The sequence below is a fragment of the Hippoglossus stenolepis genome, chromosome 6 (assembly GCF_022539355.2).
Source record: "Hippoglossus stenolepis isolate QCI-W04-F060 chromosome 6, HSTE1.2, whole genome shotgun sequence".
Lineage (NCBI taxonomy): Eukaryota > Metazoa > Chordata > Actinopteri > Pleuronectiformes > Pleuronectidae > Hippoglossus > Hippoglossus stenolepis.
Genome location: NC_061488.1, coordinates 19,801,743 through 19,826,957, shown reverse-complemented (window position 1 = coordinate 19,826,957; position 25,215 = coordinate 19,801,743). Strand labels below are relative to the sequence as shown.

At 42.4% G+C, this 25,215-nt stretch overlaps 1 protein-coding gene across 1 annotated transcript; it reads left to right on the top strand.

Moving 5' to 3' along the window:
* Positions 1 to 4,928: 4,928 nt before the first annotated feature.
* On the top strand, positions 4,929 to 8,899 carry LOC118110652 (transmembrane protein 26). Its single transcript, XM_035158591.1, has 3 exons — positions 4,929 to 5,122; positions 7,382 to 7,526; positions 8,168 to 8,899. Exons 1-3 carry the CDS (start codon positions 4,929 to 4,931, stop codon positions 8,897 to 8,899), a joined length of 1,071 nt encoding a protein of 356 aa, XP_035014482.1.
* The last annotated feature ends 16,316 nt before the right edge of the window (positions 8,900 to 25,215 follow it).

The following is a 25,215-nucleotide window of genomic DNA, read 5'->3' as shown; positions in this document are numbered from 1 at the left end:
CCTGTGTGTGTGTGTGTGTGTGTGTGGGTGGGTTTCCTGGCTTCTAATGGTCACTTGAACCTAAAATCCAAACAGTTGCTCGGTGTAATAAGTAATAAAAATGCTGAATCATTTCACTAAAACAAAAATATTGGCTGCAGTGAACAATTTGTTCAACACGTAGGCTAAAAAAAAGGCTCTAATTTGAGGGATTATTAATAATTGACTCGTATGTTCAGCCGACAGGGGCCAAGAATTGTGCTCTATTAATAATTTCACACTCTTGTCTGTCGTCTGAACTGAGAAATAGATTTTGGGAAACTGGGGGATGAGGAAGCACCACCGCTTCTGTCACATTTGTTCTTGTTAGAGTCAACATCACTGCATTATCACTTTGCTCTCAGGTCTTTTCTTACATCATTCTAATTCTAATCTTTAACTACTGTTTGAAATTAATATTGTGTTGTGCTATTCTAAGAACCTGTCAGTAGAGGTAGAGTGTGACCAGCAGGGGCACATGGAATGTAAAGGATTCATCCTCTGAGGACCATGAGGGTTCATTTCATAGCAATCTGGACACTCACCAGTTACAGTACAAGGTAAACTCTTTTGCCTGATGATGGTTTGAAAGAAGACGTCAGTGGGTCACCAACATTAGGACGAATTCTCTGGGGACCATAAATATCCACTATAAATTAAGACCTGGTCAATTTAAATAAAAAATTAATTAATTAAATTAACTTATCTCCAATTATCAATTTCAGTCCAGTTCTCAAAACTATTGGGTTGTAATCCCAACCATGTTGTAAGGCAACATTTAGACAAGGACAAATCTGAAAAAATCCAAAATTACATGTTGAGATATTAATTAATTAATGTACAGTGGTAAGGTCATGGTTAAATGTCCTGCATGTAAGTTTTTCTATTAGATCTGGATCTTTCTGTGATGAAGAAAGGTTAGCTATGCCTGTTACTGGTCCGTTCCAATGGGTTGTACAGATGTAGTCTGTATATAAAGACTGGACGATGCATCTTCACTTCTTCTCACCATCCAGAAATGAGGACCAAAAACATCACAGATACGAACGCTGCCATCTTGCACAGTCCAAGCAGCCAGGGGAGAGCGAGGAGGAGACGAGGTGCTGCTCTATGCATCTGCAAGCCCATCGACGCCGACACCATCGACATATACACCAGGGCCGGGTTCCCTCTTACTTTCGCCGTGGTGAACGTGATCTACTGGGTGGCATACACCATGTGAGGAGCAGGCAGCAGGCCTGTGCCAGTGGCTGCCGTCCAAAGGCTGTATATAAGAAGCTGCTGGAGCTGTGCCACTTCAGTGCTGTCGGACTGGTGCAGCTGAAATATACTGCAGGCCTCAGTGGGGAAAAAAAAACTCAGAAGAAATGAGGTGTTACAACCTGGGAATGTGGATGTGTGGTAATTAATGGAAGTAGTGATGAGTTAACATTTGGAGTCTGCGTCTGCTCCATAGCGATCGGGGGATGGACGTTTAGACGTTTCACCCCTTTTTATAGAATGATATTACTAATCAAAATCAAATGTAACAGAAAAATTGACACTTGAGCAAACACCAGTGTGATAAGAACTACCTAAAATTACAGAAACCATCTTTTAGAAAAAATGATTTGACGTGTACTTTGGGTACCGAGGGTATGATGTGAACTTGACTACGGGACAAATATTGAGAGAACATTGGACTTGGACTGATTTGTCAGCGGGACAGAAGAAAACCTCAGACTGAACACATACGTTTGCTACATGTGTAAATCGCTCACTCATTCACATGTTTACAGCTTGTTACTAATGCACCCAAGAGGCCGAATAAATCTGATCGCGCAGGCCTTACTGACAGGGAGTCTAAAAACCCATCAGAAGAGCATGTTGGGACAACGTCACGGCTCCTTTGATCATCTCCTGACCAATGTTCAGGATTTACACACTGACCAACTAATAAAAAACCTCTTATCACTCCTCCGTGTTTGATTCACTCTAGCGGTTTAGTGGATTTATAGACTCGGCATTCGTGGGCAGCATTGACCCGCTCAGCGTCCTCATTCTGATGCAACAGCAGTCACATACCCACCCGCTGTAGTGATTGCTCAGGGGGCCGTCGGCATATCCTCTCCCCTCCTGCTGCTCCATGTTTATATGTGTTTCTGGCGGCCATGGGGAGCGAGACCGTTATCAGGGCCGGCAGTGCAGGGCCAGAGCAGGCATGGGTGGGAGCAGGGCAGGGCCGGGTGCTTTTTGAACAGGGAGAGCGGCGTGCCGGCTTCTCCCAGGGAGATAACTTTGTTCTGGGCCAGGAGAGGTGACATCATGACGGATGGCGATGAAGATGTGGGCGCAAGGGGGGCAGGAAGCGTTATCTCCTACAATGGCACCAAAGGGACGGAGACACACAGATACACTTTGTGGAACGCACCAATGCTTACTGATAGTCTACTCCAGTGGAGTTGAACAACAGTCACTCACCCACTGAACACGCACACACACACACACACACACACACACACACACACACACACACACACACACACACACACACACACACACAACTTTTGCCTTCTCACCCAGCGGAGTCAAGGAGGTGGCTGTCATTTAAAAGGCAGAGACAGGCAGACACAGAGCAGGTCACTGTGTGTGACTGCTGTTGTGCTGTTGTCATTTTCTGCTACACAGCGTCAGAACCGTTGGGGAAACACAGCGAAGGAAACCGATCCCAGCGAGGAGTCCAGCTTATTCTGTAGGTCTGTACTGCATGCAGTCATACATATTGCATGAACTCTGTTTAAGGCAGATTGGTATTCACGATACCAGCACACAACACTCTCCCTGTTTTAGACACAGAGCAGTTGCAGAGAGAGCTGAGTTCCATCAAAGAAGAGTTAGAGCAGGTTAAAGAGCGAGGCTTTCAGTCTGAATGAGACACACTTTACAACCTTAAATTTAATTTATGTAACTACTTACTTTATTTATGTTGAATACATCATGTACTAATGACTTTTAGCTCAATTACAAGCCTTTCAATAATAACACATTATGTATTAGTCAGGTTGTCAAAAATCTCTCCTCTGTTATGACACATACTCCTTTTTAGACCCATCTAATGTGTTTTTAACTGGATTTAAACCTGTCAGATTGTTGTCACAACCCTTTGTTGATGACCAATGACATTAACTAGAAAGTGAGATTTACCAATATTTTTGGTTATTATGGTCTATGTTCTTTTGTAGGTTCATAAAATTCTTCTGTGTGTTTTTTTGAAGACACTTGACTCAGTAGCATTGTTGGTGTCCTCTGGCACAGTTTTTTTCTTCATGATGGATACCATATATCTGATGTACAAATCATTCATGGACGATTCACTGACTCAGGGTTTCTGCAAGTTTCAACAAGTAAAATTTAATACTGTTCACACCATAATGAATAATTTAAGACCTATATCAAGTACGACAGATTTGAAGGAATATCAGAGTCGCAGAATCACTTACACTTCCCCATAATGAAGAGAAGGTGAAGTAGCCTGGTGGAGAATAACCCTGAAAAATGCTACGATATCTCACAAACGACAGGCAGAGACAGTAGATATATATAATATTTCTCACAGCCAAGGAGTTAGCAGTTCCACATTGGTCTTGTTTGTAGTTTTATTACAGCCAGCTAATATCTGTAAATTGAGAAAGAACTACAAAACACAGAAATGTTACAAACCTCATGCAGAACATTCTCTTGAATAACAAAAACTAATTTTAAAGACAGAGTAGTTATAGCAGTAATTTACCGTTCATAAAATTAAGATTTACCTAAAAGTCCTACAGACCGAATGCATTACATTTTAACATTTTTGAGACTTTTTAATGCTTAAAATTCAGAGGATTGAGTTTTAGACTTTTGTTGTAGACTTTTTTAAACCTTGAAGAAAAGCCTGATAACTACAAGAGCTGCGTTATTACAAAGTGGCATTGGCATGTGTTTTATTTATTTTGGGTGGATAACTTCAGACAGGAAACCTGGTGAGGGAGAGCGGGGTATGACTTTCAACAAAAGTTCCTGGCTGGAGTCAAACTGGGTTTTATAGTGTGCACCGGAACCACCAGGAGACCAGGGTGCCCCGTCATTTAACACTCTTTTCAAGGCATCAAAATAATCCGCAGAGATCCAGAGATCACATTAAAGCAAATGCATGCAAAGCCTCATGGAGTCCTTTCATATTGACTGCAGATCAATTTGTCTAACTCTTGCTAACTAATCACTGCTTACTTTGAATTCCCCCCAAAGCTTAGAAAGCTTTTATCTCGCTGGCTAATTGACAGCGAGGACTGTTTTCACACTGACACCATGCAGCAGCTATTGATATAATGACGGCTGAACTGTGGGGTTTGATGTGTGACGATGCAGGCGGTTACACACGGTAAGTGTTTACAAATTTTTCACGGTCGGTTGGGCTTTTGGCCACCCTGCACTGACGCTCCTCCTGAGTTTATTCCTTAAATTTAGTGCAAAATGCATCAAATGAAGTGTCCTTTGGCACGTTTCCATTTGCACTGCTGGACATTAAGTTTATTACAGGATTATATAAAAAAAAATAGATTAAATCCAATACAACATAAACCACTTTATTGTTGTGACCTCTGAGACTTTGTTTACCAAAGTTTGAAGTGTAAAATATTTCTGCGTAAGCTTCAGCAACAACGATCTGTTGAAAGACACACAAATATGTTCTTCTATTAACATTCTGTGTATCAGTGGGCATCAGTGGCTCAGTCACTCTCTAACAAGAACAGACATAACATGAGCAAACACTACGAGAAATACACACGCACCTTTTTGTTTTTATTTAAAAGAAATGCTCATAAAGAGTGTCATAAAACCTAAAAATGCACCATAAAGCTGTCTTCTGTACAGGTTTTCTGTGGCGAACGATGTGTCGGCTCTTGAACATCCTGTTGGCTTTGCTGAGTCGCTTCCTGTTTGCGGTCCACGGGGTGGTGACGGTGTGGCGCGTGGTGGCCGTTAAAGGGGAGCCACTCTATTGGCTGCTGCTGACGGGCGTGGCCCTGCTGGGTGTGGAAATGGCTGTCACTCTGAAGTGCACCCGTAACGCAGAGTGGAAATGGTAACGTGCACGCAGGAAAACCCAACATTCAACCTATATTCAGCACAATGCACAGGGTTTACATCTGGTTCAGGCTGATATTGGACTTTTATTACAGATCACAGTTGCACTGCTAAAGGCAAAACTTTTAGAATTAAGTTGTACAAATTATCAGATTACACAAGGCGGAATTATTATTAGTGGTAGTACAATTGTATTAGTTGTAGTGAGGGAGTATTCCTTTGAGTTATTTGACCTTTGAATTATCATCCGAACTTTTATTAATTCCCAGTAAAGCTGACATGTTGACTGAATGGTTAGGTCCTCGCCATAGTCTGTTTATACAGATGGATGATGCGTTTGCCCTTCCTCCAGTTAAAAAAAGATCAAGCCAGAGTCTGTGCAGTCGTGATTGTATTGTTATCAAGGTACCGCCGATACACACACTCGACCAATCACGAGTCAGTCTTAGCTGTCAATCAGGACATTTCTGTTTTTAAAGCATCAAATAACGGAAAACTGAACCCCTGATAAATAGCATAAGAACTGCCTAAAATTACGTCTTCGAAAAAAATAGTTTGTTGTTTGGCCTGTATCCATCTACTAACACGGAGGAGATGGTGGTTCTAGGACCGGTTCTGAATCCAGCCACCAGGGGGCAATCAAGATGTTTTGGCTTCACTTCTGGGGAGCAGTCATGTTGTCCATCTTTAGATACAGTTGTGTGTCAATTTTGCTTCAGGTATGTGGCCCCCAAAAAAACAATAATTTGACCTGCTGGTGGTGCAATTGTAAAAAGTGAGGAATACCAGAGTGAGTGTGTTTTCATCTTCTGGAGATAGATGGATGTCATGACTGAATTTCATAAAAATACATAATAGCGGTTGAGATATTTCAGTGTGACAGGCAGCACAATGGAAATGAGAAAATACTGTTCGTGGAGGAGCAGTTGATACCTGAGTGGCAGCTAATGGGGATCAGAATAAAGATTTGTTAGATCCACTCTATCTGACCTACGTCACTGTAACTGAATTACAGGGCTACTCTGGAAGTATGCATCATTTTTCACAGGCTGAGTTTCCCTTCTATAATATACTGTAGTACTGCACCATTACAAAGGCACAAAAAATGATATCCGACCCCTACCATCCTGCTCAACACCTGTTTGAACTCTTACCCTCTAACAGATCTTCGCCCACCCAGTTATCCTCCCACAGCCATAAGGACTCTGACGTCTCTGTAACAATCATAATGTAAATGCACTCTAAACACTCTGCACTAGTATGTAACTGTATGCTATTTAAAATGTCGATAAGAGCTGTTCAATGCTGTACCGCAAAAGTTGCTGGATAGACAACAAGAAATAACAAATTCTTATAATAAGTGTGAAAGGTTCTCTCTCCTGCTTTATTTGGGATTAAAGTTAAATTACATGTATGTATAAACTGCACTTCTTTTTTTTTAAAGATGGTGACATGAGGGTGGAGGTGTTGTGTGAAGCTGGACTTTGTTAAACTATCTTGTGTGTGTGTGTGTGTGGCGTAAACGACATCTGAACTTGTAACTGTGCGAGCACATTACAACCCATCTGCCCCGGGCGGCGAGAGTCAGCCCGAGTGAGGCCTGTGATATTATTATTCCCCCGCTTTTATATTCTCAGTGATCCTCTGCGGCTGCGTCTCGCTTTCAGTGTCTATCAACAACAAATCTATCCCTCTGCTGTGTTATTACTGTCTTCCAGCGAGCTGATGTTCTGAGCCCGCTCTCACGTCTCTGTCACAGCCTCTCTGATCCAATCAAGGAGAAATCGTCTCCTGCTGGCTCCAGTCGCTTCTGACCAGCTCACTTTTTTCCCCTCTTCTTTTTAAAATGACTAAACATAAACTGACATCAACCTTTAAAATGTGAGCCTCAAAAAGGACACGGGCGTTTGGTGTCACACCTCATTCAACAGCGAGAGCGGCGTCGCATTCAAAAGCTGTAGCTCTCCAGTTCGTAGGCAGTGAACATCCTCAGACACGGGCTTTCTTCAGGCCTCTCTCTTTCTCACTGAGTCTTACTTTGAAGTTTCTCTTCTCCGAGAAGGCTTTGCACTGTCAAGTGGGATTTGCATATATGATGAGAATAATTGCCTGTCTGAAATGCAATGCTTCTTTTAGGGGTAAAAGACCTGGGGGGGGTAAAAATAAATAAATAAATACATTAAAAAAAAGTGTCACTAAAAATAACCCAACCCCACCTTTCCCCTCCCTCCCTCCCTCCATCCCCCTCCTCTTTCAGGTTCTCCCCCATGGTTTTCCTCTACCTCAGCACTGTCATTCCATCCATTTGGTTTCTGGAGCTGAGCCTGCTGCAGTCCAAGCTGCCCGTCAACAATTCCTCAGGCCCTGAACTTCATTTGCTGGCTCACATCCCGATCACAGTGGTAGGCATGCCGCCACAACACCGCCCACTGCGCCTCACCCTCCTGCACAGCCACATTAAAAGGGGGACACCTGATATCTGATAAGATTTGAATCAGGCAAAGGGGGCGGGTGGCTAAACTATTAGATGCAGGAAATTCGTAATAGACACGTTCAGATGAGGTCCAGATAACTCTGTGCTTGAAGAAAAACTCTCAGATCTCTCTCCTTCTGGGATGGCTTCAGCGCCGTTTCTTTCATGTAGGATTTGGGAGCTTTTTTGCCCCTTGGCTGTGCTCGAGGCTAGGTGGCAGCTTCTGAGGACGCACTGTTTTTCCGAAAAGTTGTGAAACGTTAACGGGCGCTGTCAAGACGAACTCGACGAACCCTGACACAACAAACAGCTGACTCACAAGCCATGAGAATCATATCCATACCAGAGAGGACGTGTCTTGTTGTGCGGATGATTCCCAGTGACGACATTTTCACCCACCATGATTTACTGTTGTAATATATTCACAAACAGCTGATCAGAAACAAAGTAAAACAGCAGAGGAACCCAGGGAAAGGGAAAATGAAACTCTCTGATTATATTTCAAATTGGATTTTCTCATTTGACAAATGCTTTGAATCTGACCAGATGCTGCTGTTTCTTTGACCCCAGGGCATCGTGGAGCTGGAGCCGGAGAACTGGGTGGCCGGCCTGGAGCAAACCATGCTCATCGTGCTGGTTCTGGGTCGCTGGCTGATGCCCAAGGGGGACATGTCCCGGGACCAGCTGTCCCAGCTCCTCATGGTCTACGTTGGACTGGGCGCCGACATCCTGGACATCTTCGACACCTTTAAAGAGCCTGAAGTCAAAACAAACCGGGCAGTCGTCATCACCGGCCTGGCCCTCTTCTCGTGGGCGCTCATGCAGTTTCCTCTGGTTCTCACTCAGACACAACCCCCGAAGGGTGAGTCTCCTCAGAGGAGCCAAGGTGGTCTCCTCTGCTGCACTGGAGCTCCACCCTCGTCCGCCTCCTGCTGCTCTAGCGAAGTGTGGAGCTTGCTGCTCACAGTGGGACTCCAAGACGGCCCCTTCCTGGTTTACCGGCTCTACCTCATGGTTCAGGAGCAGGTGCTCAACCAGCTCATGATCTTCTTCACCTGCAAGAACATCGTCATCGTCCTGCTGGAGCTTTACCGAATCTTTGTGGTGCAGTGCGAGCAGCGGGCGGAGGAGTGGGGTTTGGAGAGGTGCACTGCTCTGGTGCTTTGGTGTGGAACCCAGCGGCGCGGGGAGGAGAAGCAAGAGGACGTGGGGAGGGAGGAGTGGTGTGGAGAGCAGAGCTGTCATACAGACACAGAGGGGGGCGCTGACAGGGAGGAAGATCAGAAAGGTGTCCATGTCTAGAAAGGCTCAAAATGCCGTGAGGCATGACATTGGCCCTCAGGTGGGGTGGGGTGGCAAGGATAGCGGGAGGTCTGCGGCTTTTACACACCAAGAGAAAAGTCGAACCCATCTGTCATCTCTTGTATCCAAGCCTCATCCAGGGAGACAGTGTCAGTCCTCTGGAGGGGCAGTGACTAGAAATAGACCACAGGAGAAGAGAGTACGTCCCCACTGAGAAGATCAGACATGAATTTATGCAGCTTTCTTTGATACAACCTTTCAAAAAAGTCCGTCAGAGGAGGAACCTCCACTGAATAAAACTACTTCAACAAGTTTAACATGAGCTGTCAGTTTGTCTCATATAAGAATGAACAGAGCTGTTTGCTTTACAGTTCAACAAATTCATTGTAATCAGCGGCTATGATTAAATTATGTTTCTGATAAAATGACGGCTTTCACAGGAAACAGTATTAAATGATAGGAATCAGTACAGCAGTTTAAGATGATGATAACACGTTTTGTTTTAATTAATAATCATTTTCCAATAAAGATGCTAGAGAAAAGCATGTGGTGCACATTTCTTCCTCTGATCACCATGAGATGGCAGTGTTGCCAAGTCAACCAAAGCGGCGCACGCTAAAACATGCAGTGTTTACTTGAGTGGAACATGCATGTCATGTTACATCGGGGGAATAGACCTGTGAAAGAGCAGCACAGTAACAGAGGCAGAGCTGGACTTGGTTTTTTTCGCTGGGTTTTAGGTCTGAACATCTCCTCTCTTTGAACATCTCCCTGTGTGAGTCATGTGATGAATTAATTTAAAAGATTTAGTCACCTTCGGGCTGAGGCTGACTAATTAACAGTCTGATGTAGTCAATGTAGAGACACCTCACACAGTATAACAAGTAGGAGGCGAGTGAAGAGGTTCGCTTCATTCGTCAAGGTTCATTTTCCTCTCGAGCACAATCAGCCCATGGAAGCCTGTTTGAGAGCTCAGTGCATTTTTATTATGTCTGAAAAAGCACGCTCGTGATTATGTGGGAGTTGTTCAAGTTCGACGCAATTTGCTCTCATTCCCTCTCTTGTGAGAGATGGAAGGCGCTTTTGAGATATTCCTCTGCAGCCCATAAAGGCGAGAGGCTCTTGAGAGCCAATAAAGACAGAGAAATGTTTGAGCAGGAGCTCGGGGGTCTCAAGGTGTGAGCCACTTCACTGGCGGGGACAAACAGCTGTAGCGCGGTCCAACCGCTCACCACCACCACCTCTTCCCCTCCCCGCGCTGCAGACAATACCTCTCCTGTCAAACAAGGGCCGGGACGGGGCCCTTCCTGCATTTATGGATGACCCTCTTGTTCCGTGTCTCTTATACACTGTGTCGGGGCAGCCTGTGAATGTAGAGCGGCAACAGCAGAGCAGTGAGTGGCAATTCAATCAAAGGCCTTTCGAGCGCTGCCGTGTATCTGTGTCCATCAAATCCCTGCACTTCACCTGGCCTGCAAGATGATGATGGGAGCCGAGGCCCCCGAACAAGTTCAGAGCCTTGTTTTTTCAATAGGCTTTTGAAAAGAGAAAGATGGAGACACACAGACTGGAGAAGAGGAGATAAGAGAGCACTTGTGTGTTTTCCTCCTTTTGTTCCAAGTGCTTGAAAATAAAATGCATAGAACATGAGCTGGATTTCCTAAATTAATGACTGTAGGCTTCTTCCAGAGCGTTTTACTGGAAAGCACTACTGTATCTCCTCTGTTTCATCTTTCTGGGAGCGATTCACTCTAAATTATTGATGGAAGAGACAACTTTTAAGAGTAAAAGAGAGTCTACACTGAAACAACTTAATTCTTACACAATGCTAACTATAGAGCTACATAATAACCCGTTTACCAAGTCACTCCCAGGGAAATGACATCACGCGGAGTCAAATATGAGAGCGCAACCTCTCCTCCCCAGCACCTGAGTTCTGGGAGAATCTGATATTCCTGTGACAATGTGATGTGGGCAATACAATAGGGTGATGAAAGCGGTGCTTGCTTGTGAAGAGAGTCCTTTTCCACTTCAGATTAACTGCATGCTTTAACAAGATTGTGTGGGCATGTGGGAGGATGGGGATGTCAGCTGATCCATGCGCTGCCCTACATAGATAGAGAGAGAGAAAGAGAGCGTGGAACCTCAACGCCTGCAACTCCCCAGCACATGCATATATACATATATCAAGTATATATATAAAAAGATATAAAACTCAAGTGTAGAATATCTGTCGTTTCTAAGAGTGATGCTGCCTTCAGGTGCTCCTTAAATCCCCGACATGCAAGTCTCCTGATTGGATCGATTCATTCACCCCCACAGGAAGCAAGTGACAGTCTTTCAAACACGAGCATGTAACTGAGGACAACGTGGAGTGACTGATCACTGACATTTCATTTGGTTGGAGTGATGAGAGTGTTAGTCACTGAGGGTACTCAACCAGCAGCACTTACATCTTTTTAGTTCCAGTACGTGGCCATTAAATCCTCCAGATTTTGATTGAAAGTTGCTTTGATAAAACTAAGAGATTGAAGTTTAGACACCCTGCTTTAGATGAGCAACCACCAGATGCAACGTGTATTTTCTTTGAAAAAAAAAAAAAAGTACTACTTTTTGTAGTTGTAGCTTTGGGTTAAACCACTGGCTTTTACCAAATGGTAATTTGAGTAACCACACAATTATATATGATACAAGATATGTTCATATACATGGGGATAAAGCAACAGAGTCAACTGAAAAATACAAAATTATTAACAGAAGTGGGAAGTACAAATACTTCATTACTGTACTGAAGTAGATTTTTTAGGTATCTGTACGATATAAATTTTTCCCGACAACTTTTTACTTTTACTCCCTACATTTTAACACAAATATCTACACTTTCTACACATTTTAAAACAGGCTTGTTATTTTCTTTATATCAATATCAATTTGAGGGGAATTATCCATTTTTTATTTTGCATCAGCGAGTGGGGGATTGTTGACGCTTCTAACAAGCAAAAAACGCCTGCATGACCCCTCTCCTGAATAATAATAAGTTTATTTGTTTAGCACATCTAAACAAGGTTACAAAGCGCTTCACAAAATCCACGGTAAAAATGATTGAATAAAATAAAAAGGTATTCAATTCAATTCACTTTTAAGTGCCAAATCATAACATATTAAGGTGGAGACCTTAAAATGAATAATGCAGAGGATTTGTTGCTGTTGTGAACGCTTCTGTGCAGAGAATCTCCTGCTGTGTTGTGCATGTGTGAAAAACAAACTGTCAGAATTACTATTGCAACAACACATCATCAGTAGGGTAAAACTAACCTGTCTCACGACGGTCTATAATGGATTTATAACAGTTTGGATAATGTCCAGACCCAATTCCCTGAACTTTATCCACAAGTCATGTCTGAAAACGGATACTTAAAAAGTCAGTTTGAAGCTATGAGGTGGACGTTGTGTCAGCATTGTTATGTAAAGCAGCTGTTTCCATGGTCAAGGATAGATGTTCTCTTTGAATGGAACAATTTATCAAATTGCCACAAACCAACAGTCACGTGTTGAACTTGAGGCTGTGAGACTGAGACCAGCCTGATATCATGGCTGCTGTTTCTTGTTTCAAAAATGTAATCAGCACAGAAAACGTTGTAATAGCAGAATAAAAAGAATCAAGCATAGTTAATGTTTTTATTTATTCAAAAACATTGTGCCAACATTTTATAGTACTCATAATTTTGGCACAATATTTTTTTAATAAATAAAAAGGTCTGAGTCCCCCGAGGAATTTATTCGTAAGCCAAAATGAACTGTGTGATGTGAAACAACTCACTCTGAAGTACATACTTCTCCATTACAGGCTCTATTAAGCAATCAGGCTTCTAACTAGCTGCCTAAAAAAGCTTGCATATTTTGACATTCTGTGTGTTCCAATTTATTATTGGTCTCATAAACATAGTATTGATTATTCCAATGGAACCTGAAGGCTGCAAAAGTCTTAATGAAAGGAGAGACGCAGATAGAGACAGACACAGAAAGAGGTAAAGTCGGAGAGAGATGCATTCAACCTGAGCAGGTGCATTCCCTGTGACAGCATGAGGCGTTTTCACCACATGCCACAATTTCCCTATTTTGTGTCAACTAATCAGGAAGTCCAAACACGCCACGGTGCGCCTCATCAGCCTGCAGTCTCACAGATAAACCCGTCAACACTTTCTGACAGGCAGTTGAGGATCCACCTCACACCGCCTCATGTAACACCACGGATGGTAAAATAATGAGCTTTACTTCACTGGTTGTGAATCAGGGATGCTACAGTTCAGTGTACGCTGTTCTTGTTTTCACATATAATATGATGTAGCGGTGCTGTGAAAGCCATAAGTTAAGCCATATTAATTATACACTTTTTGTACGATTACGTCCTCTTGTCTCATGTTTCAAAATAAGAGCCACTTCGGGATCTCGACAGAGACTCGAAACGACAGAATTGTGTGTCCCATCCCTACTCTGGTTGCGTACGTTCATTTATTTCCCTCAAAATACGATCATTTTCAGCTTCTGGTACGATACCTCAACATTTCCCATCTGGCAACGCTGACTGGGGTGTGAAGGAGCAGTGGGAGTGAGTTCTCTGAACTGTCATAAATAGTAAATGCTAATGGTACATTAATCCTTTTTCTTGGAGCGATTTTTAATAAAAAATGGTGAAACATCACCTGTTACAGATAATGTGATCATTCATCTGCCGTCTATTATTGAGGGAGGACGACCTGAAAAAAAGGCCTCAGGTAATGTCTACCACCACCACTTTTTTAGAATGTAACAACTACTCTCAGCCACTGTATGTGCTAACACCCGGATCTTACAGGACATTATACCCACAATCATTTCACAGGAGTGCTCCAAATCCTAAGTGCTGCACCACGGACTACAACTAAGCCAAAGAAGATAACGAAATAATCAAAAGGCAAAGAACCACGTGAACATCAGTGAGAGATTACGTGAGTTGCCTCTATACCGCGCTGAGGGCTGCAGCGACCACACACTGGGACAAAATGCTCTCTGAGCAGCCAGTCACTAATACCAGTGGAGCAGTGGTGACAATACACCAGTGTCTGTCTGTCTGCTTCTTCAATGACAGACAGACACTCACTGTCGCAGCTGTTTCTGGTCCTTAAAAGTGTAGTTTGTGTAAATAAATGGTAAATGGCTTGTATTTATACAGCACTTTTCTAGTCTTTATAACCACGGAAAGTGCTTTACAGTACAGTTATTGCCATTCATCCATTTACGCACACATTCATACAGTGCATCTATGTGCAGCACTTCCTCTATGAGAAAGGGAAATTCTGGGGTTCAGTTTCTTGCCCAAGGACAACTTCTGCATGCGGAATGGGGAAGACTGGGATCGGTCCGCCGTCCTGCTTAGAGGGTGACCGCTCTCTCCCCCGAGACACATATAAATACAGAGGGTGTATTTTGTTGACAGTTACTGCTCATGTTTGTAGTGGCTAATTCCAACTTGTTGAGATCAGTGGTGCACCTTGGCCATGTACTTGCATGAATGTGGTGCATGAATGTGGTGCATGAAGGTGGTGAAGCTTCTGAAGGAGCAGCAAGTGTTTTTCTTTTCAAACATCAACAGTCATTCCCCAGAATCACTAACTCCACCTTCAGGGCCTAAAATAGCTTAATTTCACTATCATTCCTCAGGCCAGTGGAGACCATCATATCCCAGGAAGGCCGTGTGGTCTTCTCTCAGACTGTGGCACATGCCCAAGAATCACTTGTGTCAAAATTAAAGCCATGTAAGCTAGCTCCTCTTAATAAGGAGCAGGAGAGCTCCTGAGGCGCGCAGACGTCCTGCAGAGAAAAGTAATTTCATCCACTTTTTCAGAGGATAATATGTGTGAACTCCTCCGCAGCAACGGAACTGAGGGTTCAAGGAAGCTGTTAGCCAAACATCTGGCCATAACTCACGTATTTGACAGTGACTGTGACTTCATCCCAGTCTCATCACACTCTGCAGCTAATCGCAAACAGCCGAGCTTTGAGATAAATGGTAACATCAGCATGCTCACAGCCCGCTCGGTCTCCTTGTCTTTTACCTCATGGCAGAACTAGACAAAACATTAGAGGGATCACATTAATCATTAATATTCATCCTCTGAGTACCATGGATATCGTCGCCAAATTTCACAGCAATCCTTCCCCTTGTGTGAGGCTTACGGTGTTGCCAGGGGACGAGTTAGGGGATCACTGAAGAAAGTAGGATTCATCCTCTCGGGACCATGAATGTCTCAAAAACAACAAAATCTTATGGCCATCAAGTAGTTTTTGAGGAAGGTCCACCAAACAGCTAGACTGATCAACAGACAGTATGAGACTGTCATCCCGAGAACCTGGATGTTGGCATGGCTAATGGAGTGGAAAGCGGATATAGTGATCAACCGTTTATATGGATCAAAAAGCTTGGGTCGGAATCGAGCCTATACAAGGGCTGTTTAAATAATTCTGTTAACGTGATCATGAGTCCTCGTACAGTGTTCATTTTGGGTCTTTTGAAACATGTTTGGACCTTAAAAAATGTATTTCTTTACATTTTTTACCACTGTTAGTAATTTCCTGCTACTCTCTGTGTCTCTATCGTTCGCACTGCGCACTGCCAAACTGAGCGAGCCCAACTTTCTCCTCCGGCCCTCCACACATTGTCTAAGTTCACAAAGTCTGTGGTTTTTATCCAGTCGGAGTTTACACGTTTGTCCGATGACACTGTTTGTGTGTGTGAGTCCGGTGTCGGTGTGTGTGTGTCCGCGGGTGAAAGAGAAAGAGAGCGAGTGGAGTCAGGACGAGCTGAATTAATGAAAGAATGCACGCAACTATGAAGAAAGATTTTACTCATTTAAGACAAGTATTGATCATGATGTGGTACTATTTTGTTGTGGCGTCATTTCAAACAAATGGATGTTTAAACTGAGAGACGTTAGCTTAGTCTGTGTCGGTTTCTGTGTGTCTGCTAGTCAGCGCAAGAGAGAGAGAGAGAGAGAGAGAGAGAGAGAGAGAGAGAGAGAGAGAGAGAGAGAGAGAGAAAAGTGTGTGCGTCTGTACGCACACGTATAAACAAAATCTCTCGCAAACATCATTGTACCTTTCCTTCAAGTTCAGAGACTATCACACAGAAGCTATAGGCAATTCGTTTATAGTAATCAACCACTTATAGTGATGAATTTGGCGTGTTCGCTACAAGTGGTTTCCACTGTATCACCCAAAATGCTCACAATGTAACCATGCAACTTTTGCTATCATAATCCACTAATAATCTGCATTCTTTTTATGTGTGCACCAAGTGAGGACTCTCCATCCATCCATCCATCTGGTTTATGCTTTGAGGGCCATATGATGACTGTTCTATACGGCTCTATTATTTTATTAAGTCAGTCCTGTCCTATTCTATTGTAGCTTGATTTAGAAACCTGAAACTGGCAGACAGGAATAAGCTTGGTTGGCTTTTCAGCAAAGATACTGCTAAATTCAGCTCTCTGTCCTCTACCGTCACGCTCAGGGAAGGTCCAAGCTATATTGCAGTGTATTGACGACCCCCTGCACAGGAAGTCTGTGCTTCTACCTTCAGGTAAATGATAGAGTTCCTACAGATGGAACTAAAAATAGTCTGTTGTCTGTACAGAAATTAATATGCTGAATCCACACAAATTATGCCACTAGTGCATATTTTTCTTGCATACTAAGCTTTGGCTGATCTTTGTCCCCTTATAAAGTGATATTTGTAAAATGAGTCATAATGGACTGCATTTCTGGTCCCTGTCATCTGTCAGGTATTTGTTTGTTATGTTGTATATGTGATATATGTATTTTTTAAAGTCGGACTGCAACCAAATTTCACTCAGATGGCATAAAAGATTTGACTCGACTTAACATTTACACAGAGAAGCTCCTTTGTGAGGAACAGGCAGAAGGTTTCTTTAAAAAACTCAGAAATATTTTGACAGAGTTTAACTGCGAGTATTAAGTAACTGAAAATCAGGGCGTCACCTCCATGCTGTCAATTAGATTAACGTCCAGCTAATTTCGGACCCAAAGACGAACCTAAGTTGTAAAAGAAAAAAACTTTTAGCTCTTCGGATGTTTCTCAGCCTTATTTATATTCATTCCATTCTTCTCCAGTGTTAATTGGTTTTGTAAGCAACTTTAAGCAGAAATTAAAAAGTGGGCAGTGAATGTGAAATCCCTTTCTAAACAGAGCATACAGAATTCCAGCCCGCATGGCCCTTTTTGGAGATGAATGCTATGGCAGCTCGCAGTTTTGTCAGTCAATCTCAGGTCACAAAGGATGTATTGTTGAATTATTAATTGGTCGTCTCCTTTGCCATCCCCCTGTTCCTCTGAGCTGGGAGAGCTGCCACTTTCCCCCATTTCCAATCTACAACATGGCCTCTGGTCATAGAGGCCAAGGCTACGTCGGGACACCAGTTCCGCTGAGGAAACACAGTCGAGTGTCTGACTGGTCGACATAATCAGGACAGTTGAGAGCGTTCAACGAACAAACACATTTTTGAATTTAGTTCAAATGTTGTTTGAGCCATATGCCTTGTGATGTCTCCACATTGTGATGCTGGTGTCCCAATTCTGTCCTCCACGAAGGAGACTGTCGACTCCTGACCCATTTACACTACATTTTACCTATGTAGTCCACAAGTTCTTCTAGGCTGGAGGACTGGTATGGGATATTCATTGTGCATGACAATTTCAAAGAGCTCAGTATATAGTAGAGAAGAACTTTCATACTCAGAGGACTCAAAAACATGAGATGGGGCTTGGGATGGTTTCTGAAGAGATGTTATGAAGCCTTAAGCTTTGGTTTTACCAATTCAAGAAAATCGATAATTTGAGCAAAGAGCCAAAAGAAAAGTCAACAGCAACCAGCATGGATGACTGTGACAGGCTGACAGACCTGCCAATCAAACAACCACACCCCAAACACAATCTACTTCAAACATTAACGCCTCACTTTGACACAGTTTGGTTTTGTGTCTGTAATTCGGTTTAATATACTGCCTCCGCCCCCCCGTGTTTTCAACGCAGGGACATACATTGCTTTTACGGATGGATAGAGATGCAGCAGTAGGAGAAAGGTTAATTGTGTTGGTTTTCGCCATCAACTTTTGTAGAATATGTTCCAGGAGCAATATCAGGAAAATGGACAGTTATAGTGACATTTTTTATGTTGATTAAATTACTATCAATAAATCTATTGATATATTCCAATAAATGAAAGTATATGAATGTGTTAATGAGCTCTCCAATTTAATTTAACTATTGTAATTCATTTTAATGCAAACTTTCAAAGTGCATACTCTGTCCGGAATGCAATTTACCAGTTTACCTGGGGGCTAATTCCACAGCAAAAAATACCAGAGTGAGGGGGTTCCACAACGCATCTGCAGGTTGCCATGGGAACACCGTTAGTTGACTCGCATACAGACACAGAGCTATGTGTAAATAAGGCGTTAAGCCCCTATATGTTATGTTTCTTGTGATTCTTAAAGATGAGGTAAAATATTGATTAACATAAGAATGGAGATTAGGTTCTTGAATGAATGAATCCTTTGAACGCGATCACTGACAGACTAATTACTTCACTTACAGCACTAACAAATGAGTCGGCTACACTTAAAACTTTAAGTAACTCTGACCAGGTAAAGAAAATAAGTCAGTTCACATGTGCAGTCTCTTTTAAGACCAGTCAACTTATATGTGTGTTTATATGTGTTTCAGTTAATTCCACTAATTAGACCTGTTACCTCTTGACTTGGATTGATTTCCTTCCAGACCACACACCCCATTTTGAACCAGTCAGTTCCTAGCTGGAAATATAAATTTTAGGTTGTCAAGTGCGGACCATGAAAACATCAGTCACTTTGTTATAGTCTACTAGGAGGTAAGAAAGGATGAAGAAGGCCACAGTGGACGAGGCACAGGAGAAACTGTCAGGAAAAAAAGAGGTCTGCTAGTATCTGTAATAACACAAACACTGGCAGGTAATCACTGTGATCCACCATCTTGCTTCTACTGTTTACTCCCTTTGTTCCTCATGCACAACCTTAATGAGGCATCCTTGATTACGATAGTTCCGCTCAGAGCTGGTGGAAACGCTGGGTGACACCCAGGATACCAAGGACCCTGAAGGCGACCTGTTCGAGAACCAGAGCTAATTTAGTGGAAAAAGGGGAGGATGTGTGAGACTGAATCCAGACAAAATGATGCTGGAGTGCTGGAGTTTATGAGGTCAGCAGCTTCGTTGAACTAATTAGAGTGATATGGTGTGATTTGTTCCAGCCTAACAGGTGAAACACAGTTAACAGGAGAGTCTGGGGGATGTCAATCAAATGGTCCGTACACACCAACACAGAAAAGGTCCTCTCTTACAGAATAAGTGGGAGCACCACAGACGTGCAGGTCCTTCACTGCATATTATGTTGAATATTTTAATTTATTGTATTTAAGCGATAGGAAACTGAAACTAGTGGCATTTTTGCTTCTTACTGAATCTAGTTTGAATCGAGAATCAACTGAAATGAGTCCAGTGACTAGTTTTTCATGGATACCAATATTCCGATATTAACCAAATTAAGCCAATAGTCTGCCATGTAAACAGCATTTTCTGATGAACTAATCCTGAATAAGATCATATTCAGAATGAGCAATGATCACAAGAAGACATATGGGGTTTCCGACCTTAGTCTCATTACATACAGGTGTATACGTCTTAATCACATTATATCTTCCTACTGGAGTTTTCACTGTATTTTGTGACATCGACATACGGCAGTTACCAACTGCTTGACCACACATGGCCTGGGTGTAAACATGATGCTTTTTGCAAAATTTGAAAGAAAACACAAAAAATTATGTATGGTAACATTATAAATTAAATCATTTCAGGTTGGGGTTTTGAAACTGGAGGAATAATGTCACAATACAATCTGGCTGTACTATGTAACATGTAAACAGTAATATGAATGGAATGTTTTATTAGGAACTAATGTCAACACTTATTTTGAATAAGGTCTGTAGTTGGAATATTGGTTTCCATGTAAACGTAGTCACTCTTTATATCATCCCTCTACAGCCTGATGAGACTAAATTGCCATTTTGTTCTCTGCCAGTATGTTTGCTGACTTCTGGTTGTAACGTCGCCCTTTCCAGGCAGGAGTGAGTATCTCTCCTGCCAATGTCATTTTCAGCAGAGACCAGAGATATGATTGATTTTAGACTTGTTATTTCTGTAAATCGACTTACAGCAGCCTCCACAATTGCCCCAGGGCCCATCCACACCTTTTTCTGCCACTATTTGTTGTATGTACAGATAGGTGGCAGGCGGGCTGAGAAGAACCTGCAATACTTAACTGATTGTTTCAAAGCTGCTGGAAAACATCTGTCATCGAACACAACACCAATCCTCTTTGAACTGCTGGGCAAATCGCAGGAATGGACAATTAGGAAATTCAAATTGAAAATGTAAGCATTCATGTTAAAGTGATTTTTATACTAAGGTTTATACTAAACTTATACTTTAATTTCACAAATAACAATATACTTCATTGTTTGGCTCATCAGCACCACATTATCATAAGGGTCAGTACTTTGAAAAGATGCAAGAAACTCTGTCTTTTCCAAAGAAACTGTCTTTTCTGATTCAAAGAAAGAACCACTCAGACTTGGAGGAATTTGCCCCTTTTGTGGAGGAAATGTTTGGCCGTGGTCGACTGTGAGGTCATCATTGGTTACATCTGCGAGCTATTTAAAAGAGTTCCGTAGTTGCTCAAGAAACAATGAGATAGGTTGATTCATTATATTTTTCTTTACTTTTGCAACATTGTGACTTGTTTCACGTAAAAATATGACGTCATTCTCGTAATATAATGACTTTCTTCATTGTATTCCCATAACATTATGAAACCTCAATTTTCTTTTTCATCACTATGACCCGAATTCTGTGTCGTACTTTAATATCTCCTCAATGAAACTATTGACAATTGAGGAGTTTTGTCTCTCCACATATTTCTTCGAGCTGGATCAAGTGGGCATAATATAAAAAGTGTGTAATGCTGAAGGGACCAACTAAACTTCATAAAATGGCCGTCCTTGACAGCAAAGTGTTGGTGCAGTGTAAAGCAGATATAGAGGAAGATTATTATCCTTTGGACCCCTTCCTCACTCAGACATGGGAGTGGAGACATCATGTGAAAAGAAACTCAAAAAGCAAAAATGTCTCTAAAAGGATGTGAGGCTCTGACATGATCTGTTATGTGAACATGTAATGTGTCAAAGAAAAGGACTCAACAGTGAGAAAATGCTTTTGCTTCACTTTATGTGTGTCTTGATTGAGCTGACAGGCTTAGCTGAGGAAAGTGCCTCTGGCTTTAATGGCACCAATAGGCTACGGTGTTGTGGCTCTTGCTGTGTGTGTGTGTGTGTGTGTGTGTGTGTGTGTGTGTGTGTGTGTGTGTGTGTGTGTGTGTGTGTGTGTTTGTTGCCTAGCACTTATTAAAAGAGAGAAGGCAAATCGTCGCTGTACCCACTTGCAGATTGAAGCACTCTGTAACGGCAAAAATATTCCCCAAGTGAGTCGCTATACCCAATGGAGGCATCCAAGATGTGAGTGTTTCCTCTAATGGCGGGACCAATGAGCTGTGTTACAGATATGCTGCAATATAGATGAGACATGCAAAGCTTTTCTTCCACCCTGCGCCGCCACTGTTAAGTCTTTGCCTTTCAGACCTGTAAGTTTTAATTCTTCGCAGCTCATTTCGATCTTCACTGAAACGTATGCAGCATGTGACGACCGTCATGCTCGTCCTGCCACACACAGAATACTGTATCAGTGCAGCCTCAGTGCATATGAGTGAGAACTCCATGGCACCGGCTCATTGCCTACACCACACAATGATGAGCTTTCAAGGAGCATTTTATGAAGCACCAAATGCTTCTTTCCTTCTTTCTTTTTTTTTAAAGGGCAGAAAATTGTGGTTGTCATTTTGACCTGAAGAGAACAATCTGCCGTGAGAGAAGTCGCAGGAGAAGGTTTTCAAACATGGTCCTCTCAGAACTTGAAGATCACCGGATGACTTTTAAGCATAAATACACATTTGGATCAATTATGACTCCGACAATGCAAGTTTATCCTCGGGAGAAGAACGGCACCATATTAAAGAATAAAACGCACCATGCCTCAGTGCACTTCTGTTCATTTATAGCCCTCTCAGTGATTATCTGGCATTTATTGCGTGGTAGATTGTGTGGTGCGCGGGTTCTTTTCTCTTGGTTTGGTTTACATAATTACATTATGTAGGACATGGGCAGCCAGAAGCGCTTTTTCTCTTTGGAACACTTGAGAGAGTGAATGGAGCAGATCTATTTCAGGAAGTGGGTTAGTGGTGATGGGAAGAGGCTTGATTCAGAGAATAAACACTATTTTACACATTAGGATATTTGTTGTTGCACCATGCAGCCCCTGGTGCCCCCCCGACTCTGTCGATGGTGAGATAAAGCATATCAGGCAGATCTCAGCCTGGATAAGAGAATTACACTGAGCGCGCTGTATGTTTACTGTTGTAATGTATATGTCTTACATTGTGTACAGACTCATGTTGAGAGGAGTTCAGCAGCATGCAGTGATGCAATTATCTGGTTAATGGCTGTTTTCTGCTAATACCGGCTCCATATTTTAGATTCAATTAAATTGCAGCATTAGGAGATAAAGGGTAACTGAGCGTATGGCTGCTGGCTTGCCTCTGTTCGATATGACGTACTTATCTCATTAGATTAAACTCACCATAAAGATAAATCCTTTACTTAACATAAAGGTAGATGGACTGTATTTATGTAGCACTTTTCCAGTCTTATCTACCACTCATCCCTTCACACACATTCATACAGCACTTCTAGCAATTTTTTTTCTATCATACTCCATTCATACACTTTCCACACAGGCGTCAGGGGCAATTTGGGGTTCAGTGTCTTGCTCAAAGGCATCTTGACATAGAGACTGGAAGTGCCAGGGATCAATCCAGTGTCCTTCTGTTAAGTGGACAAGCCTCTCTTCCACCTGAGCAACAGTAAGTCCAAGTACTAGAATAAAAAAAACTTCCATTACAAGTAAAAGCCCTGTATCTAAGATCTTACTTAGGTAAAACCCCACAAATGTACTTGAAATATCAAAAGTAAAAGTACTTTTTGTTCTTAAAAACTAGGCCCTATGCCTGACATATTGTTATTTGTTACATTATTAGATTGTTATGCTAGTCTAAACTGGTGAGGTTGGTGCAGTGGTTCTCAACCTGGGATTTAAGGCTTTACATGCTGGGTCGATGACACGCAAGCACACGCACGCACGCACGCACGCACCCACACACACACCCACACACACACACACACACAGCAATAAAGCCTATTATTGCCAATTATTATTGCAAATTTGCGTTCAGTATCTTGCCCAAGAACAATTTGGATGCAGACTGCAGAGGGATCGAACCTGCATCCTTCTGGTAAGAGACTGTGTTGCAGTTGACACAGGGTCGTCAGGTTTGGTGCCATTGTGCGTACACAGAGACCAAAACCATAACCTGTGCTCAGTGACAAGCAACAGGTCCCACAGGCAACTGAACTGATATCACAGTTAATTTTTTACAAATAAGTTCCTGTTGATAAACGAATTAATAAAATGAAATACAAAGTGGAAGTATGAGTGCTTCAGAGGTGTTGGTAGTTGGTAGATATGCTAAGCTAGGCTAACCAGTTTCTTATGTACAGAAATGGGAATAATATTAAAATTCTTATGCCACTCTGGACACAAGAAAATGTGGCTCCTAAACAAAAAATTATAGAGACATATAAAAGAAGCCAACTCAGCATCAAACTGAGCTAAAATGTACTGTAAGTCCTTGTGATGTAAAACCCAAATTATCTGTATGCATTAATTCAACCACAGCATTCTTAATGTGCCGCTGAAGTATTATTGGACTTGTCCTTGAAACCCACTTACTGTGAATGGATAAAGTGTATTCTTTTTTATGCCTCACTCAAAGAGCCTCCCATGCAATTGTACTGTGGGCTAAGACCTGATTTCCATTTCCATCGCACGATAACAGCCTCGCCTCACTCTCGCCGAGCGACAGGCGCGGATAAAAGCAAAATCAAAGCCAGTCAAAAACAATTTGACAAGCTAATGGAGTTGAGGGGCTCGTGCCCTGCGCCCAGATTTCTTCAACATGACATCATATGTGGTTGTACACAAATCCCACCAGTTAACCATGTGGGTGGGGGTGTAGTGTTTTGCTGGTTAATGCTTATTAATACATGTAACTTAAATTATAATTGATAGACTCACTTTGATGCAGCAAGGTGCTGGTACACGCGGAAAAAATGCTTTGAAGGCAGATTCTCCAACATTCCCCCTGTGTGCTTGCCAGGAACGGAGAAGAGGAACACAGAGGGAGTGGTATAGCTCCACTACAGACAGAGTGTGGCTCGCCTCCCATCTATCCCTGCTCTGGCTCTCCATGAAAAAACAACCAGGCCTCATATGTCACTGTCAGTGGTGGCATGAATCCAATATGTACAGCAATGAGAGACTTTGTTCAAACAGATTATTTGGCACTGGATAACAAGAAAAAGAGGCTTCGAGTGCACGTGTGTACGAGTGTGTCACCACTCCTCTGCACAGGGAATAAACCCATATTCAGAAGAATATACAACCAGTGTGAGCAAGAGGGAGGGAAACAGCATCCAAGGTTTACTAACAAATAAATTGTTTCCTCATAAGACGCGCTGTTCTATAAGCCCCACAGCGAACTAAGAGATTGTTTAATCCAGAGCAGAATCCTTTTTGCTGATCCTTTGTTTTTGAACAAATAATTGTATTCACCTACCTCAAGCCTTAGGGATGGAAGTGAGGGAGGAAGATGGAGAAGACGGGGGCGGGGGGGGGCACATCAATATAAGTGGAACAATAACAGGATATAGCAAAATCATCAGCGTTGCCAGTTCTGTCTCAATCAGACTTTTATTCAGTCGTGGACACGTAGGGACAGACAGACAAAAGCAAAGAGCAGGGATTAGCATTAACATTTTTATTAATTGAATCTTGCTCTAATTTAATCAGGAACCCCACTGAACCTCGAGTAATATGAAATTCAACTCACAAGCTAAATTTAATATCTACAGTGCAGTCTGTGAGTATTAGGACAGTGATGCAGTACGCTTTCCATTGCTTTTGGTTTCGCAGATTGGATTTGAAATGAAACAACGTC

Bases quoted from the DNA above. Each gene is read 5' to 3' on its own strand.
- LOC118110652 (XM_035158591.1), top strand. From the start codon at position 4,929: ATGTGTCGGCTCTTGAACATCCTGTTGGCTTTGCTGAGTCGCTTCCTG. The intron at 5,123-7,381 runs GTAACGTGCACG...CTCCTCTTTCAG, and splicing joins CGTAACGCAGAGTGGAAATG to GTTCTCCCCCATGGTTTTCC. The intron at 7,527-8,167 runs GTAGGCATGCCG...CTTTGACCCCAG, and splicing joins CTCACATCCCGATCACAGTG to GGCATCGTGGAGCTGGAGCC.